General features: G+C 47.3%; 1 protein-coding gene across 1 annotated transcript in view; it reads right to left on the minus strand.

Annotated features, from left to right (window-relative positions):
- The window catches only part of LOC119404750 (uncharacterized), an 89,976-nt gene that overhangs the window by 20,536 nt on the left and 49,614 nt on the right, over window positions 1–19,826 (minus strand). The window contains exons 2-4 of the mRNA XM_049419002.1: window positions 13,855–14,124; window positions 1,001–1,121; window positions 311–504 (exon numbers count right to left, since the gene is read on the minus strand). Of these exons, the coding sequence (XP_049274959.1) occupies window positions 311–504; window positions 1,001–1,121; window positions 13,855–14,124 (585 nt within the window). The remainder of the gene's footprint in view (window positions 1–310; window positions 505–1,000; window positions 1,122–13,854; window positions 14,125–19,826) is intronic.

The following is a 19,826-nucleotide window of genomic DNA, read 5'->3' on the forward strand; positions in this document are numbered from 1 at the left end:
AATATTTCGGGAACGCATATCTCAGAATTTCTTCCGTCTTGATAATTCAATGTGGATATGCTTTACAATTCACCGGTTGCAAATAATAAATTGAGATATGTGCCGGTGACGCAATGATTTACAATTTCATTATCGAATTTTCTGAACTATTATTATGTATTTCAATGTTCTTGTACGTGAGTTCTGGCGGTTAGTGTAGTAAAACTCTGCTAAGTTTCCCAGGCGAAATTTAACAATATGTTAACTCGCATAGGCACCTCAATTACTATTTCACGGCGGCTAGTGGAGGCAAGCAAAACAAGGGACCCACCGTTGGCGAAGTGGTCCACGATGTATTCCCACTTCTTAGCACCAAACATGTTGCTTCCTACGATTTCGAAACGGAGAACTTCCTCTTCGATCCTGTAGATGAGCTTTCCCGATGTCTTCAGCTGGCAAGTTAGGTTTCGTGGCTTGACGCCCACGGAATTCTTGCACTCGATACGGCTGAAGGCAGTTCTCGGCCTGAAGGTACGCAATAATAATAATAATGCTAATCACTAAAAAAATAGGCTTGTCATTATTATAACTCATCTGCGCAGTCGCCTCGCTCCTTATCCGATTGTATTTCTATGAGACATGCATATTTATAGTACATGGGATTTCCAAAGATACTACAACAATCGGCACGCGGCCACCGCCATGTCACAGTGCAACCCTAACAGTGTCAGTCTGGTCACGTGGTACGCTGCCCAGTACGAAGCATGCGTGGTTAAAGCTTTATAAGCCACCGGTATACCTACGAGTGGGGTGAAGCTAGCTACGGGCCTTTGCTGCAAGAGTGTGTGCGCGTGGCGTGCGTCCCACTGGGGCCAAGGTTATTAGTTCAAGAGTCGGAGGCGATTCAAGGTCGATACTCCTTAGTTGAACATGGTACCGACTTCGTATAGCTCCACTAAACGGTGCAGGCTCGTTATGTCGATCTCACTGTAACTTGAGCACAACAGAAAAGAATACCTACCCAACTAGCAGGCTGACCGTGTACCGAGTCTCGATTCGATTGTCCGGGGTCTCCCAGTCACACTGGAATGTCTCAAACTTTTCTCCCCAGCACGTAGGTTTGGGAGGCATCTGCGGAGAGTCTGTAATGTCCGAAACAATAGGCCAGTATTTACGGCAAGAATCGCTTCGTCATCACTTCCGCAGGACATGGAGAGAACGGAGGAGGGAAAAGCCCTGCGTCTGATACTATATATATATATATATATATATATATATATATATATATATATATATATATATATATATATATATATATATATATATATATATATATATATATATATGTGTCAAGATACGAACAGTCTTTATTCTACGTGCATAGAACGCAGCAGTTCGAAGAGAGATAGAGAGAAATAGATGAAAAGGAAAACGCAGGGAGGTGAACCTGGCGTGAGTGACCGTTAACGTTCGAAGAATTGCCAGTATAGTATAGCGGTGGCGCTCCAGTAGTATTGGCCGAGTGGAGGGCATTTATGGTAAGTAGTGTGCTGTGGTTGCGTTACCATGACACCCTACGTAGCCTTCGAGACGAAAATGCAGGGGATGTTTGCACGAAGATATTCTACAACAGTGGATGATGTGACCTCCGACTTAATTGAAGAGACCCGAGTCAAAGTGAAATCGTAGCCCTACGTAGATCTATCTCGCATCTCACGAGAATTTCCGACAGTGTAACCCTGACAGCGACGGCTACACACTTGTACTTTCATCGTGGTTCCAATGTGTCACCAGTGGTTCTGTTACTGCTGATACACGAGCCAGTCACGTTGTTTTTGTGTATCGCGATCAAACAACTCGCTGTTATCCCTTAGTTGACCTTAAGGTGCTCTGAATCGTTGCCATTTTTTCTAAACCCATAACAATATTGACGCCAGCGTTCGAAGTGAAAAACATTGTTAAAGGTAGTTCTCAAGACATCCAGGACAAGGAGGAAGTACATTCTATGGGCTGAAATGTCACCTAGAAACAGAGAAACGTGTTATGGTTTCTGATTGTTTTCATTCGTATAATAAGTTACTTATCGTTCGCCACGTACTCCACACCGGCTTGGTGTTCTGCTGCGGGAGCTGGAGGTAGGATTTGCGACGAACATACCCAGACGCTGCAGGCAAGGATTGGCGACATAGCACTTCGCAAGCCGCCGTAATGATACATTTTGATACAGACATAAAAAGAGGCATTGCAAAATTTTGCGTGTTGCAGGCCACTAAGAAATCGTGCCAGCACAGAATGAGCCAAAGCATTTATATGCAAACAGAGCGCTCGCGAAAGAGTGGCTTTTCCAAATGGGGCCTTGGTGGCAGTGGCGGAATCCTGCCTGAAGGGTATAAACAGCCCCAGCAAATTGAAAGAAAGGAAAAAAACAAGAATCCGGTGGATGTGTTGCAATACATGCACACAATAGCGCATAGATAAAAAAAGAAGGAAACAAGGTGACTTTTAAGGGCTCGTTTTTCTTTATTAGACAGAATATTAATGAGAACTACCAGACAATAATGCCAAGGAAAGTATAGGGGTTGTTATTTGTGGTAATTAGAATATAAATGGGAAGAAGGTAAAGTGGACGAAAAGATAACTTGCCGCCGGCAGGGACTGAACCTGCGGCCTTCGAATAACGCGCCCGATGCTCGGCGGTCATCCTCTCGTCCACTTTATGGGGTATATATTAAACCTAGGAGTGTTAGTCAGCGCCGGTCGCAGCCATGGCGGCGAGTGTGGAACACTCTTTTTTGCCTGTTGGCGTCACGTAGCACGTGATCTTTTTACGCCACATATGTCCGCATATGACAGCCTGGAGTGGAGGGAGCGCTCTTCAAGTGAAGCCAGCGCCGCCATCTTGTGGTGGGCAGAAAGATCGGCTCGGCTGGCTCGGTTGGCTGCCAGTTCACCTGCAGCGGCGTTTGATCGCGGTTCGTGCGCCTGTCTTTCCTTGACAAGTGTGCCAGTGTGTATCTGCAGTGCATTCGAATGCGTGCGGCTCGATTCAAGCGAGCATGGTACAATCCTGGTGCGCAAATCGCGCGATTCCTGCTTCCAAGATCACATTTCACAGGTGCGTACTGAAAGCACGTAGTGCTTACGCGGTCTGATACGGCTGACTCGTGTTTTTCATTGGTAGGCTTGAGGAATTAATTTTCGGAAATTATTGGCAGGTTTCCAAAAGATGCTGAGACACGGAACCTATGGGAGCGAGCTGTGCGTCGTGAACGCTGGAAACCGACAGATAAAGATCGCCTTTGCTCTGCGCACTTTGATCCGGCGTGTTTTGACCGGACCGGACAAACAACACGATTGAAAGCGGGAAGTGTGCCGACTTCGTTCACTGCTTTCCCTGCCCACCTCCAGGCACCGGTAAGCATCGGAACTTCGCAGATATAGTGCTCTGACATCAGGGAGGCTGGAATGACTTAGACATATCTCTTCTTTCATGTTTTGTCGACGTGACTGTATTGCTGCGTGTTTCTTCGCGAGCTTTTCGTTCCGTTCGCTCGTTTACAATATCGCTCCACACACGATTCGCGCATGATCATTGTCGAATGTTCCCGAACATGCTTTCGTGAATACATATATTCATGTTATGTGCAATAACTGAAGTATATATATATATATATTTCTAGAAGTAGTTAATTCCCACTATGTGCTTATTTCAGGTGAAAAGGAAGCGGCCAGCACCAAAACCTCGAGGATGCAGTCCTGCTCAGCAGCAAGAGGCCTTAAATACCGAAGACCACGTCACTGTATCACCATCAAAGCAGTGGTACAAGACGAAGTTGCAGGAAACAGAAGACGAAAGATTGCACCTGAAGAAAAAAATTAAAACGTTGCAGCAGAACAAGCGAAGGCTGACACAAAAGAAAATCACCGCTGAAGAAATTATTAGAGGCATCCAAGAACAGAAGCTTTTGTCAGAAGAGGGCTCCAAGATGTTTGATGCAGCATTTTCTCCTGACATACAACAACTGCTTCACCGGGCACGGACAGAAAGTGGAGGTAAATACCCTCCAGAGCTGCGAACGTTTGCACTAACTTTACATTTCTACTCACCAGCAGCCTACGAATTTGTTCGATCAAAGTTTAATGACGCCCTCCCTTCGCAGCGCACAATCAGAGAATGGTATAGGTCTGTTAACGGCCAACCAGGCTTTACAGGGGAAGCATTTTCTTTCTTGGAGAAGTTGGTTCAAGGTCGCTCTGAAACTCTTTACTGTGCTCTGATTGTCGATGATATGTCGATTAGGAAACACGTTGAACTTGTAGGAGACAGGATAGTTGGATATGTTGATTTTGGAGCATCTCTTGATGATGACAGCCTCCCTGAAGCCACAAATGTTTGTGTTTATATTGTTGTTGGCATAAACATGAGGCTGAAAATACCAGTCGGCTACTTCCTTATCCACTCACTCACTGGTTCTGAGAGGGCTGAACTAACAAAACAATGCATTGAACGACTGGAATCTGTGAAAGTTCAAGTTGTCAGTCTAACGTTTGATGGTGCGTCATCAAATTTCACTATGGCGAAATGCCTTGGTGCACAACTCAAGCCTGATCCTGTCGAGTTCTCCACATCCTTTAAAAACCCAGTTGATGAATCAAGGGATGTGCATATCCTGCTTGACCCATGCCACATGATTAAGTTGATTAGAAATTCACTGGCAACAATGTGCTACATCATTGATGTTGATGGAAACCACATAAAATGGGCTTACATAAAGGCACTGGAGGCTCTACAGCGTGAGGAAGGGCTCCGCCTTGGCAATAAGCTAACTAAGGTGCATATGCAGTGGGAGAAGCAAAAGATGAAGGTACGCCTCGCAGCTCAGGCACTCAGCGCTTCAGTTGCAGACGCTCTTGAATTTTGCGAGCAAACGCTGAAGCTGCCACAATTTAGAGGTGCTAGTGCCACGGCGAAATTTGTGAGGGTGTTTGATCATCTCTTCGATTTGCTAAACTCCAGAAATGCGTTTGCAAAATCATACAAAGCACCTCTTCGAAAGCAAAATGAGGCTTGTTGGAAGCCATTTTTTGCCGACGCTCGACAGTACATATGTGCTTTGAAAGATCCGTTCGGTCGACCACTTTTGCAGGGAACAAAGAGGACAGGATTTGTGGGATTTCTTGTGTGTATACAAAGCACAGAAAGTATCTTCAAGGAACTAGTTCATGAAGGTCAACTTAACTATCTGCTCACGCACAAGATGAGCCAAGATCATGCAGAAACTTTCTTCGTCTGTGTGCGAGGACGTGGGGGGTTCAACAACAACCCTACAGCTGCCCAATTCATGGCGGCTTATAAGCGTCTATTGGTTCAGACAGAAGTGAGATCGTCCACCTCAGGCAACTGTTCGCAAGATATTGTTTCCATTCTGAGTGCATCTGCCTCTGTCACTACAGTTTGTGCAACCACTGAGGTCACATCGCGAAGGTCTGCCATCCTACAACCAGAGGACCACGATTACACAGACCGAATTGACTATCCAGAGAGCCTCTCCACATTCGTTTGCTCTGTCGTGCCTTACATTGCAGGCTTTGTCGCTCGCAAAATCGCTACTACAAACACCTGTGAGGTGTGCATAGAAGCTCTTCATGGAGAGGATACATCTCTATTGGTGAGGCAAAAAAATCGAGGTGGACTCTTTTACCCTTCCGAAGACGTTGTGTCACTGTGCGAAACAGCGGAAAAGGGGCTGCGTCGACTGCAGGCTTCCACTCAATGCCTTAAGAACATACATGCGAATACCAAACAACTAGTCCTGGAGATTCTCAGTCAATCACTGGAAAAGAGGTGGTTTTCACAATTGGAACAACATCTTTTTGACGTCGACGTGTTGGACAATCATATTTACAACTTGAGTAAGCAAGTATTGGAGCTCTACATCAAGATCAGGCTGCACCACATGACAAAGGAACGAAGCCGGGAACTCGTGAAAGATAAGGTTAGGTCTTTGCTTTCAAGACTCGTCATTTTTAGGAATCAGTGAACAACTTGGCCGTAACGTTCATGTTGGCTAAAGCCTGAGAAAGCTGTACAAATAAAATTTCAACACATGAAAAACGAAACGTTCTGTGGTCTCTTTAAATGCTGCCAATGTATCGGCGACTATGTGAGCACGTTTTTACATCTCTAGCAGCAATCATTTGCAAAAAAAAAACGGCCGCGGAAGCGCACTATATGCTACGCGGCCGCCTTCCTGCCCACCACAAGATGGCCGCCGGCTTCCCGGCTTCACTCTGCCCTATGGGTAAGTATAGGCGGCTTCCACTCCAGCAATTTTTTATATCCTCCTAGATGACAGCCCACATATGTTCGGGAGTCGAACCGGCGTCCTCGAGCTCAAAAACGAAACACCTTCAGTAACATTTCCTGGCAGTCTAGTTGGTGATGCAATAGTTTATGGTAACGCGTAACAGCAAAGATAAAAAAAAGTGGCTTCCCAGTATGATGTGCAGGTGATATTCACAGCGCCCGAAAAATCAGTAGGGTTGTGTCGGAAAGTTAACATGCAGTGCAGTGATGAAGACTCCCGAGTATCAGCATGTAACGCCGAACATTTCGAGAAATTTGTTCAGTGCAAAGTAGGACTAGTTTATAGCATTCCTCTGCCCAGCTGGGCATCCTACATTGGACAGACGGGCAGGTTCCTCAACAAGAGGCTTCAGGAACACAAGAATCTGTGTAGTAACGTTGCAATCGAGGGGAATCTTGCTCAGCACTGATATGCCTGTAAGTATAACCCCGAATTGCAGTGACAAAGCTATTTTGGCATGCAGCAGGGACAACACTAAAAGAACAGTCATGGAAGCATACAGTATGCTGTCGGGGAAGTTTGGCGCATGCGTGAGCTCTCCGTTCATCGCAATTACAGAAAGGCAAGTGACATTTCTAGGGAAACAAAGACAATTTTGATCGCCGCACATGTTTCATCTTGCTTGCGGATATGGCATTTTGTAAGCGTGAATCTCCAAGAGATAAATGCACGTGTTTTTACCATTGTCAGCATTCATGTTTGCTCATGCGCGGTTGGTCCACGGTGCCCTCTCTTTTGTGTCTTTGTCCACCCCTCTTTGTCCTTTCGTTTCATTAAATCAGTTGTTAGGTGAGCTTCCTCTGTGTCGTTTTTGTCTACCGTCTTTGTGAACTTGGCAGCGCTGCCTTTATAATCCAAATTGACAGTTTTTGTAGTTTTACGTGCCAAAATCATGGTATAATTATAATTCATACTTGAAGAAAGCGCGACAGAACCACAACACAGAGAAGCGAAGGGGATAGAATGAAGGCGTTTCTCTGTGCCGTGGTTTTTTCGCGCTTTCTTCAAATATGAATCTGCACGAACTCGCCCGACTCTCTCTCTCTGCTGTATAGTTCAGTGTAATTATAAGTCACGACGTGGCGGGAGACTCCGCACTAATAATTGCCCACCTCGGTTTCCTTAACGTGCACCTGAATCTAGGTACGCGGGTGTTATTTCATTTCGCCCTCCATTGAAACGCAGCCTATATGTTCGGGAGTCGAACCGGCGTCCTCGAGCTCAGAAACGGAACGCCTTCAGTAACATTTCCTGGCAGGCTAGTTGGTGATGAACAGTTCATGGTAACGCGTAACAACAAACCAAGAAGACACTTTACACAGCACTTTCTGTCCTATGCCTTCTCGGTTTCTTGTTACGCTTGTGCTGTTACACCTAGGAACTATGTAAAACCTTAGCCGCCAAGCTAGCTAAGATGATCGCCGCTTGTAAGTATGCATTGAAGAAGAGCCGCAGAAGATTTGAGTCCCAGCGCCGGAGATGCCGCTTGAAACGGGCAGACAAGTGCCGCAAAAGCACGCCATAGAAAATGGTGGTTCGACATTCCTAGAAGGTTGGCCTGTCGTATAGCCCAAGTACATTGCGATGTGGAGTATCTCTCACGACTCGTTCAGAAGTGTCCACGGTATCGCGAGCTTATATCTCGAAACCGCCGGCGCCTTATCGCTGCTGCATTCGCATTGTGGGCGGGCGTCCTGAATGCGACGTGCCGATGCCACGGCGTTAGTATCCATCTCCGACATATATATCGCACATCCATCGCTCGACCGGCTTGATGATGGAGGATGGCTCTCGCATCGAAAGACATCGCTATTTCACGTTTTATCTTTCTTTTCTTTGTGTGTGTGTGTGTGTGTTTGTGTGTGCGTGCGTGTGCGTGCGCGCGCGCGTGTGTGTGTGTGTGTGTGTGTGTGTGTGTGTGTGTGCGTGTGTGTGCGTGTGTGCGTGCGTGCGTGTGTGTGTTTCGCGTGATAGGCACATGGAGCACACTTGCTCCCCTTGTGAGTGTGCCGTCATGACCACGAGGACCTCAAAAGAAGCTCTCATCGGGCTGCATTCTCAGTGAACAAGCATTCATTTATCAAGGGCTCCGGCGCCTTCGCGGAGTTATCAAGGTCACGCAGATTTCTTTGACAATGGCATCGTAGCCAAAGTCATCTACTCCTCCAAAATGAAGCGAAAGTCATCTACAAAACTTCATTCACTCACGTAGGTGACTTTATTCAATTCCGTGCCAAAACTACAATGACTTTCGTGCACGCCATAATGGAGGACTCAGTATTAATTAACACTACCTTAGGGGCCTAAGCGTGCCGCTTTGTTTAGGTACATTGGCGTTTTTCCCACCATTTCGATTCGAGCGCCTCCACCGCACCAGGGCCTTCGTGTTGTGCAGCACTATGTATTTTTAACGTTTCCACCAAGACACCGCGGCATGACACTTGAATTGAGATGTCTTTATTCTGAACAGTTTGGAGGAGACGGGGCAGAACAGCAGCACTTGCAGCTATAAAGAAACCCTGTCCCCAAGTACCACAAGACGTAGGCACTGCGGAGCTGCCGCAAGCTTTAGACAAAATTCCGAACATACACGAGTTCACAAAAAATGTCTGAGAAACGCGAGGCGACATACTCCAAAACAATGGCTCTGCTACCTGCAATAAAACTTCATTTGGGCCTAGTTGGTACATATTCCTGCGGTAAAAGTAGCAACGCAAACACGCAAGCCGCCCGACAACGAAACGACACGACGCACACAGCGCTTGTGTATGTCGCGTCTTTTCTTTGTGGGGCGTCTTGCGCGTTTCCGCTGCTACCTTTACCTCAGGAATCAGCTACCTGCGTCTGGAAGTTTCCGAATGTGCTGCAATTGATGTACGTAACTACTTATAATTTATGTAGCTCTCATAACGATTTTATTTGTAAATTGTTTGAAGTTAATAGCTAGAGTATATTGGTGCGATGGTAAGGACAGGACAAAGAGCGCGAACATGTCGTCGGGAATCTTTTAAGAATAAAATTAATGCAGGCTCTACCCACAAAACCGCGGCGCAGTTGTCAATCACTTGTGCAGTAGTGTCGTGCAAGCTAGTTTTTTATTTTTCAAACCGTAAGTTCCTTTTCTGTGCTAGTGTAAACACCACGCATATCGAAAACTAAAGGTTCGTCGTTCCTAACTAAAATATGTCCTTTGCCTAAGCAGTGATGTGATAGTCATTAATGAAAGTTACCAGGACGTTCAATTTTCAATTTAAAAGCAGCAACACGAACATGTGCCTGTATGTGTATCTGTACAACACATACAGCCCCAAATGCGTCGTGTCATTAGGCTCTGCTTTCCTTATCTTCGTCGACACAGTGACTCTGTGAAACACTTGCACTCACTGTTTGGCTCACCACATTACTCATCTTCTAATAGGCTTCCCAAGCAACGCTTAGCGGCGCTGCTGCTCTTGACAGGCAGCGATATCTCTGGCAGAAAAAGAGAAACTGGGGTGTTAGCAGCGCTAGTTTTCCCTTCTCTCCACGGCGTTGCCGCTCGCTTTGCACGTGCAGAGCTCTCGCGGTGCTGCACTTGCGGCGCCTCACAATGTACCGTTTGCAGTGCGGCTTCAAAAGAATTTTCAATCTTGACTGGCACTTCCGAAAAGCGAACTTGATAAAATGAGAAACGCTCGTCAATCACGTTAACGGTGAAGAAAAGACGATCGACAACAACGACGCCCAACTCAAAGCAAAATGCATTTCCCAAGTCGCGATTACACCGTGTAGGACGTATACCTCGAGGTAAGTCTCATTCTGTCATGTTAAAGATGAATAATGGTCCACATGCACTCCGAAATGAAGCCGTACACGCTATCGATGTTCTGCGGCGTGCACTACGAATCATATGATTGTTGTTTTGATATGGCATGCTTACAGTAGCAGCCGTGTACTTTCGTGAACAAACGTTTGCGGCGTGCGAAAAAAAGATTATACGGCCATGACACTGCTTCCTGAGAAGGTTAGAGTCAAGTCCTCCGTGCCGCTGGAGAATCACCCGCCGATTAAGACGCGAGGCAGCTAGCTGAGCTTTAACCACTGTGAAGCAAGATGAACTGCTCGCCTCGTTTTTTTCGGCTCTCGCGTCATGCTTGCAGTCTCTTTTTATGATATCGACTTGACAGGCGTATAAAACCTGCTGCGTGAACGCGGTTAGAAAATCGCACAAAGTCAAAAGGTGGTTACTTCAAGGTTGCAATTGCAAAGCATGTATTAAGTGCCAGTTATATTTAGCGGCTTAAATATATATCACCCTAATAAAGTGACAAAAACAAAGCAAACCTGCAGAACGATGTCAAAACTTGCTGAAAATGCACAGACGTCCATTCCGGCGTAATAAAGCAGCCTTCCCGACGCGTGAAATGCAGGCGCCGAACTTCTGACAATGTGCCGAGTTCAGTTGAATTCAACCAACCGCCCAATGTTAACGGTATAACGCGAATGTGAATGTTCAACAACGACGGGTAGGTCTCACGAACACGGGGAATCAGAACACAAAGTTGCTTCACCTACAGCCGTAACTGGACTTATACGAGAAGACAGAGAGTAATCATTAATGTAGTCGCTGCGTGCATGCACCGCGTTACTTACCGATTCAGGTAGTCGGAACGAACGAAAGCGATGAACTCAGACAGCCAAAATAGAAGGCGAGACAGCGCTGTCAGCTATCCACGCTTGCCGCCTTTATTTCTCGCACGACACGCCCGGGAAACGATACAGTTTAACACGTGAATCGCGTGCCTTGGTGTTGTCTGCACTGTTGTGGCTGGCCGCTAGACCGCAATACTTCGGACCACGCTTGCGCTTCCGCGGGGTCGCTTCTGCCATCGCGGAAATGCGCAGCTTCGCACAGCAAGCCTCTCGGTTCAACGTACCCAGCTGACAGCCCCCCAGTTACCCGCACCGAGAGAAGAACGCGTGCGCACGTGCGCTACCGCTACCGTGAAAGGGGCTGAGTCGGCCGCGCAGAAGGTTCAGAGCTTTCCGACAGAGCCGCAGCGCGGCTGGCGCGGCGCTGTCGTCGCGCCGCAAACTTGAGCTTGGGTTCCCTATACATATCTATCGCGTGCAAAGCCCCTAGTCACAAGGAACAGTAATGTGCTGAACTTATTGCTTATTTTCACTGGCAATAACATTTTCAAGTACAGTTTCTCCCGCAGAACTATTGACCACGAGATCGATCTATAGGCGACATAACCGTCGCTCGGTTAGTGTGGATACGTCGCCCGTGCGGTGTATGGAAGTGTACGGGGCCGCTGTTTGTATATCGTCCTACGCTCCATTGCTGCCTAAAACGTTTCAATTTCCACGGAGAAGTTTTGTTCGGTTCCGCAATACCGCACGTATTGCACAGAGCCAGAGATGAGCTTTCATTCCTATCACAGCGACGCAGAACATCGTGGTTTGTCAGGTGTCGGAACGGCAAGGCGCTTTTTTGCAGTGGTGCACAGCAAGCTTTGCGACCACGATGGGCTTAAGCATTCGCTGACGAAAAATGCTGAGTCAAACAGGATAACACGACTGGCGTAGCCAGAGGGGGAGGGGGGTTCAAACACCTCCCCCCCCCCCGGCAATTTTGAATTTTGCACGTGCATATACAGGGTGTTTTTGTTTTGTTTAGACAATACAAATTTCTTATAAAATTCTGTGACAGTAAGGCTCCTGCTGTTTTCGCACACGAACTCCGCGTCGAGGCGGAAATACTTTTCTGCAGCTAGAATGACGTTGACGCGAATAATTAGCAAAGACTCGTTAATTAACTTTTTAATTTTTCACTTGAGGGCAGGTGTTTATGTAACAAAGTTGTAGGGCCTGCCAATTTATGGCATACCTATATTTTTTTTTAGAAATCAGAAAAGTTGGACGTAGTTCGAGATATTCATCATCGAATTTCAGGGCGAAATCGAAACTGATCGCGCCAGGCGCGCACGAAGCGCGATCATTCTGCCATGTCAGACCGGAACTAGCTGTCGCATGGTAGTTACAAAATTTGAATGACGGCGTGCCTCGGCCGTATGTTTCTGTGAAAAGCTGTAAGTCATCTTACTTGTGAACGCGCATCGCCTTACTTTTACGCGTAGTGTTTGGCGCTTATCTGTTTCTTTCGATCTGTGCACAAGAAAACCGCAATATCAACCTTTTTTTTTTTTCCTTCGCCTGGGAAGCGTAAAACTGAGGGGCGGCCACTGCGGCGCTTCTTCTTGCAGACGGGTATTTTGTTCTTCGCGCCTCTTTATAGTTTAAGGAAAAAAAAAACAGATAGGCACCACCCATCGCACGCAGGCATTAAGCTGTCTACTAGTGTATTTCAGAATGTTTGATGATTTTTCTGACGAGATTCTGCTTTGGCGCGCCTTCATTCACGTTTCATCCCTTCCCTGTCGTCTGCCATTCCTGTGTTCCGCCGTGCTTTGTGCGCGCCGGGCGCGATCAGTTTCGGTTTCGCCCCGAAATGCGATGATGAATATCTCGAACTGCGTCCAACATTTCTGATTTCTAAAAACTAGGCGTGCCATCAAATGGCACGCGCTACAATTTTGTAATATAAGCAGCTGCCTTCAAGTCAATAATTTAAAAAGTTAATTAACGAGTCTTTGTGAATTAGTCGTGTCAACGTCATTCTAGCTGCAGAAAAGTATTTCCGCCTCGACGCGGACTTCGTGTCTCGCACTAATTATGGATCAATGACATTCCCGCATACCGCACCCCATCTTTGGAACAAACTACCCACAGACCTAACAGAACCACAGTCATTTACCTGCTACAAAACTAACCTACGTTCTTTCATGCTCTCGTCGCTTCTCTGATGAGAATGTCCCACATTCCTGCCTTCATACTGTTTTCTCACGCGCTCTAGTGTTTGTATACCAGAATATGACGTAACAGCCCCCTTCACAACTCCTGTGCGAGTTACGGGGCCCTGTCTTTATAACATAACTGATGTACATATCTTCATTTGATTAATAATAATAAAAGAATTTCTCCCCACTCGTCACCCTCTCACCTGCTCTCCGGAAGCGTGCCGCATTCCAGTGGGAGATCGAGTGGCCCTGCTTTCAGTGCTCTGAACCCCCCCCCCCCCCCCCCCGCCACCTTCCCTGCACGACGCCCCTACTCCTGTTCTCTCAATAGAATTCGCCATGAGCCAGCAAAGCGACAGCGAAACGCCAGCGTCGGGAGTTAGACGCGACGCGCTCGGAGCAGAAAACAGTAGAAATACTGTAGAAAGGAGGCCATAGAACAAAAAATAGACAATCGCAAAACAAATAAGGCAATCACAAGAAAAGAACAGAAAATGATCTAACATATCACAGTGTCATATGAAAACAACACAAGAGAGCAGATAAACACAAAGTAAACACAAGGGAAATACAGGAGAATCAATGCTCCGCCATTCGTACAGCTTTCACTTCAGGTGGAACTGGCTTTAATTTTTGTAAGGGAAAGTGTATAAACGAGCACTCACAGCCGACAACGAGGCCTGTGGCGTTGTACACCGACTCGCAGGCGGCTCCCCTGACGAGGCAGTAGTAGGTGCCCGCGTCGGCGTCACTGACGTGGGGTCTCGTCCACGTGACGCTGGTGGCGTTGTTCAGCCGCGTCTCTGACGTCGGGACCGGGTGGTCACGTGAACGCAGGATCGCCATCTTGTATTTCTGTCCGGGAGTCCACCTGGTCAGAGTGCACGTCATCTCGAATTCGGACCCGTTCAGGAGCGTCACGTCCCTGGAAGCGGCTGCGGAAAGAAAAGTAGCGATCACGACAGATGTTTTATGATTGCTTACGGATGCTCACGTGATCATGGACCGCTATCTAAAACCAACTGTACCACGCGTTGGGCTTAGATGCCTAAACGGAACGCAAGGCCGCGGTGTTTACCTTTACACTCGATGATTTCCCAGCTCTTTGAAAATTCCTAAGCATTAGAAGAAGAAGAAGAAGAAGAGAAAGAGCAGAGGAAGGCAGGGAGGTTAACCAGAAGTTTGCATCCGGTATGCTACCCTGCACTGGGGTTGGGGAATAGGGGGTTGAAAGCGAGAGAGAGAAAATAAATAATAAGAAAAAACAAAACAAAAAAAAAAAAAACAATCACAACCACACACACACAAGAGCGTGTTTCAAGGATTCTAGGTGGGCTAGTTGGTTAATGAACTAAATGCAGAACAGCGCTAAAAACGGCACAGTGGAAAACGCAGGACACCTGTGTCCTGCGTGTTTCGCTGTCCCTGTAGTATTTCATGAACGTTATGCAGAACAGCGCTAAAAACCGGACAGTTCAACACGCAGGACACCTGTGTCCTGCGTTTTTCACTGTTCCTGTAGTATTTCATGAACGTAATGCAGAGCAGCGCTGAAACGGGACAGTGAAACAACCAGGACACATGTAACACTTAGACACCTGCGTCGCTCTCACTTAGCCTACTTTTACGTCTACCGCAGGACGAAGGCTTTGCCCAATGACGTCCAATTGACCCTGTACTGCGCGAGCTGATTCCATTCGATGACTGCAACTTATCTTTTTCATCGCTCCACCTAACCTTCTGCCGTCCTCCGCTGTGTTTCACATGCTATCGTATCGATTCCGTCACTCTAATACACCGCCACTTTATCTGTCATACACATTGTGAGCCCTGTCCACTTCAATTTGGTCCTCCTAATGGGAGCTACACGATATCGGCTAGTCCTGTTTGTTCACTGAATAACTCTGCATTCTTTCGGTCTCTTTGTATAACGCCTACCATTTTCGGCTCAGTGCCGCTTAAAGGGCCCCTAAACCACCTCCGATAATTTCTTTAACATTTCAAGTAAACGCGCGCTTCAAATTCAGAATTGCAATCACGATCTGGAATGCCTTACGCGGCAGCGCTACGAGCCACGGGCACGCCACAAATTCCAAGAAACAATCCCTTGTCCCCTCCGGGCCTTTCGCTATCTCCAGCGTTGCCGTAACGTCACGATTCGCATGAGGTCGTGTCATCCACAAAGATAACCTGTTTGTCTGTTCGCAGGTACACACGCTCACCGCGCGTAGCTGCGAAACACATTGCTTAAAATTAATGTGTACCTTAAGTCCAGTCGCGTAACAACAGTAATAACAACTATAAAGCCCAGACAATCACAGGGACACTTGGCTCGTTGACACGAATGTCTAAAAAAAGCAGGAAGCCGCGGCGGCTGCATTTTCGATGGAGGCGAAAATGTTTGAGGCCCGTGTACTTAGATTTAGGTGCACGTTAAAGAACCCCAGGTGGTCGAAATTTCCGGAGCCCTCCACTACGGCGTCTCTCATAATCATGTCGTGGTTTTGGGACGTTAATCCCCAGATATTATTATTATTAAGTAAAGCAGGAATATCACGCGCGCAAGGACGGATCAAAAGAAACATACACAGTGAGCTAACAATGGATGCAATGCTGTTATTCTCAGTTAAGGCGCATTCACACTTGAGAAGCGAAGAGAAAGCGAAAGCGCCAGAGCGTCCGGAAAACCGTTTTCGCGCGCGTCGGAAATGTTCACATTTGTTCTGCCTCTCCCGCATACTGTCGCCGCCGCCGCGGCCTTCGCCACTTCGAGAATTAATTCTCTTTTCCCCGTTTCCTGAGCATTTAATTTCGTACCAAATTCAAGTTAAGTATGCAAAACACGGAAAATAAATAGCTTTCACCTTTTCAAACCGCCGTTTCGGGAGATACACCAGCAGAAACCACATAAGCGGACACGGCAGCAGTGGCGGCGGCGGCGGATTCACCCGGCTTTGCAAAACGCGAGGCACGTTGGGGCACGCCGACTCGCTGCTGCTACACCTTTTTTCTACTTCCAGTGTTCTCGTCAATCGTAATCCAAACCAGGTTCTCGAGGAACGCGTCCTTGTCGAGGCTGTGAGCCTTGTCGCGCTGCACGGGTAGTTTGCGAATGCGCCGATGCGAGCCACCGCCGACGCCTTGGCCGCCATGTTGAATTTGCGGTCTGTTGTTTACGTCACGTGATTTAAGCTAGCGCAGCCAACGTACGGCTTCCCGTGAAGCGGAAAGGCGATCCGCTTTCGCGTGGCGGAAAAATCGGTCTCGGACCGATTTTTTCGCGTCCGCCTCGCGGCGTGGTTTTCCGGCCGCTTAGGCGGCGAAGCGAGTGAACTTCCGGCGAGTTTTGCCGCTTTCGCCCCCATCGAGGCCAAGTGTGAACGCGCCATTACTTCCAATGATATCGCTCCCCTCCAGAGACCTGTCGAAATCCATTAATGCCTGCCTTCGCAATGTGCGTATTTCGTACTCCCTCGATGACCGGGAACGCATTCACTGCTTGAAAAAAAGTAGTCCACTACGCAACAGGAATGGACCAGAACAAGGAACGATAAGGTTAGTTGCGTACAGGCGATCGACAGCAAGATAGTTATGAACTATATAATAAAAAGTCGCTATTATTGCGGCTTTACTACAAACACGATAAGGTTGCGCAGACTTAGCGTCATTACGATAACGCCTGAGGGTCGGGGTTATCTATATGAATCTTCTTCCTATAGGAAGAAGATTCATATAGATAACCCCGCATATAGATAACCCCGAACGCAACGAGAGGCCGTATACGGCATCTCGTTGCGTTCATTGTATAAAGGAAGGCTTTAGCGTCTGGCGCAAGCCTTTCATTAGTTGTAGCGTAGCGTTCATAGACAACGCACTTTTTGTATGAACCATTTTCCGGGCACGCTCAAGCGCCGCCATCTTGGACTGATAACGTTGCAGTTTTATATCCGTATGAAATAAACAAACAGTGATGCGGTGAACTCGCACGCACGAAAACGCTTAGGCCGGTACGTTCAACGTTTCATGACCATGATCATTTCATATTACGACATAGATAACAGACAGAACAATCGCTTATCAGCCCAAGATGGCGGCGCCCACCAATCGAAAATAAAATCTGGTTTGCGGGACCGACCATTAAAGGCCTCCACTTCATTCTGAGGTAAGAAAATGAAGATTACCCGTTACTCTTTCATGGTAAGTCCTGACTTGCCACATATATAACTCTCTTTAAAGATACACGCTGTCTTTTGTAGATCGCTATACTCTCTTCTGAAAATTGTTCGAGGCGAGACTTTTCAGAAGGGAGTTAAAGGCACCCGTCATTGACCAGAGGGTGCGGCGGAGCTCTTATTTGCCACCTAAGTATCGTTGGCATCGGCCGCCAGGGATACCAAGAAAATGAGACGGTCGCAGGACACCTAGCGTCTCCCTTTTATGCACCTTTTCAACGAGGGTGGCTGGGTGTCACCATAATTCCTTCTAAAAAGAGGCAGGAAGTTGGAAGATGGGAACTTGCGATGAAAAATTCGTAAACGGGAGGTGTGTGCTGCAGCTGATGTTTCGACAAGTCCGCTTATCGAAACATCGGCTCCAGCACGCACCCCCTGTTCACGAATTTTTAATCATAATCCCTTCTAGAGACTTGCAAATATGCATGATCCCCCTTCCACCCGCCACCCCCTTTCCAAGAAATGCACTGACGGGCCAGATTTGGCTGCTTCTACTCGCTAGTTTCAATGGCGTCTGCCACAAGACATGTATATAATCGTTGGGGTTTTGCGTGCCAAAACCACGGTATGATAATCAGGGACGTCGTAGCGGAGAACTCCGGAAATTTCGACCACTTGGGGTTCTTTAACGTGCACCTAAGCATACGGGCCACTAGCATTTTGACTCCATCGAAATGGGGCTGCCGCGGCGGGGATTCAATGGCGCGATCTTCGGGTTGTCACAAGACATGGAATTATCGCTCGAACGGTTCGGTAAAGCGAGGCGAATTCTTAGAGGCGTGCTTCTATTTGTGCTGTTTTTTGGCATTTCACCACGCACGTCTCGTAACACCGAGAGTGAAATCAGACGCCGTCGCATATCCCGGTATTGAGTGCGGGTAAAAGAACTCCAGGAAGACCTTGTCGTCACACAAAAGAAAAAGAAGAAAAAAAAGTGCGAAATCAAAGTTGGAGTACGTGCGTACTTAGTACCGACATAAAAAAAAGTTCAATGGCATATAGCGGAGCAGCTTCCGCTCTGGCACGTTATGCTCTAAAACGGACAACAAAGCACGCGCCCTGCACGGAAGGCAGTAGCAAATCGGCAATAGACTTTAGCGTTTTACGACGAAGTTAAGGAGCCCGGTTTCGTTTTGAGTATCTGAGGTTCTTCAACGCATACTACGTCTAAACGTATGAGTAGGATTGCCATTTCACTTCGCCTCGATCATAATGCCGCCGGCATGACCATGATCAATTGTAAGCTTTCGAACAGCGCGGACGAAAACGAAAGGACCGAAACAACGAGAAATACGAGCAGCACCGACTTCCAAGTGATATCTTGTTTCGACAATGGGCTAGTTGCTTGGGCTAGTTGCTGTTTAAGCGACTACCCCTGACAATGGGCTAGTTTCTTAAACATGATCAACTTTCTTCGTACAAACAACAAAAAGTACTAGGCATTGGGAAGAAAGAGGTGGTCTGTATGTGTCCATACTCGCTGTCATGGCTACGAGCGGCGCTAACTAACGCTCCCAGGTTTGCATGCACATAAAATACGCGATAAAGTGGACGAGAGGGAGACCGCCGCCATAGCTCGATTGGTAAGAGCATCGGGCGCGTAATCCGAAGGTTGCAGGTTCGGTCCGTGCCGGCGCCAAGTTGTCTTTTAGTCCACTTTACTTTCGTCACATCTGTATCACAATTACAACAATACACTTAAAACAGTACGATTAACGTCACCTATACCGCCCTTGGCTTCATTATCTGCTGGTTTTCATTAAAGTTGTGTCAAACAAAAAGAAAGAAGCCCTCGAAATTCCCTTCATTCATTCGTTGGCAGTCTCTAGTAGTTCTTGTAGTTTTCGCAAAGAAAGTTGGTCATCCGTAAATAACTACGTACACGAGATTATGAACGCCCCAAGCCAAAACACGGTAGCCAACATCAGTGTGCACCACGATCAAACAAAACTAAACGAAACGCAACAATCATCCCAAAACTGGAGGAAGCGCACATGCATTATCGAGAACGCCTGTTCATTGTCTGTTAATTCAACTGACGTCTTTGTCTTTCATTCTGTCTTTTCCATTTCGTCTGCGCTGTGCGCAAGTTCAAAACGTAATACCAACACGCGCGTACTCAAATCACAATGATATCTGTGAACTCAGCGCAGCACAACACCACGCCACCGCGGCGGGGCCATAGCAAGATACAAAAATTAGGGCGCACTCTCTGCTATATCAGTTGATGCGTTATCGTCTCACGAGGGGCTCGGGCCCGTCACTCAAGCGTATTGCTATTGAGATAGAAGGGCGCTTAGTTTAGCGAGCGAGCCGATTTCTCGAGTGCAGGTTTCCCGGTAATCGTGTCTTGTATGGAGGTGAACTCGCTTTTACCTCTGGCTCGAGATAAGCGCAGCGGGGAA

Source organism: Rhipicephalus sanguineus, chromosome 9, assembly GCF_013339695.2.
Source record: "Rhipicephalus sanguineus isolate Rsan-2018 chromosome 9, BIME_Rsan_1.4, whole genome shotgun sequence".
NCBI classification, from domain to species: domain Eukaryota; kingdom Metazoa; phylum Arthropoda; class Arachnida; order Ixodida; family Ixodidae; genus Rhipicephalus; species Rhipicephalus sanguineus.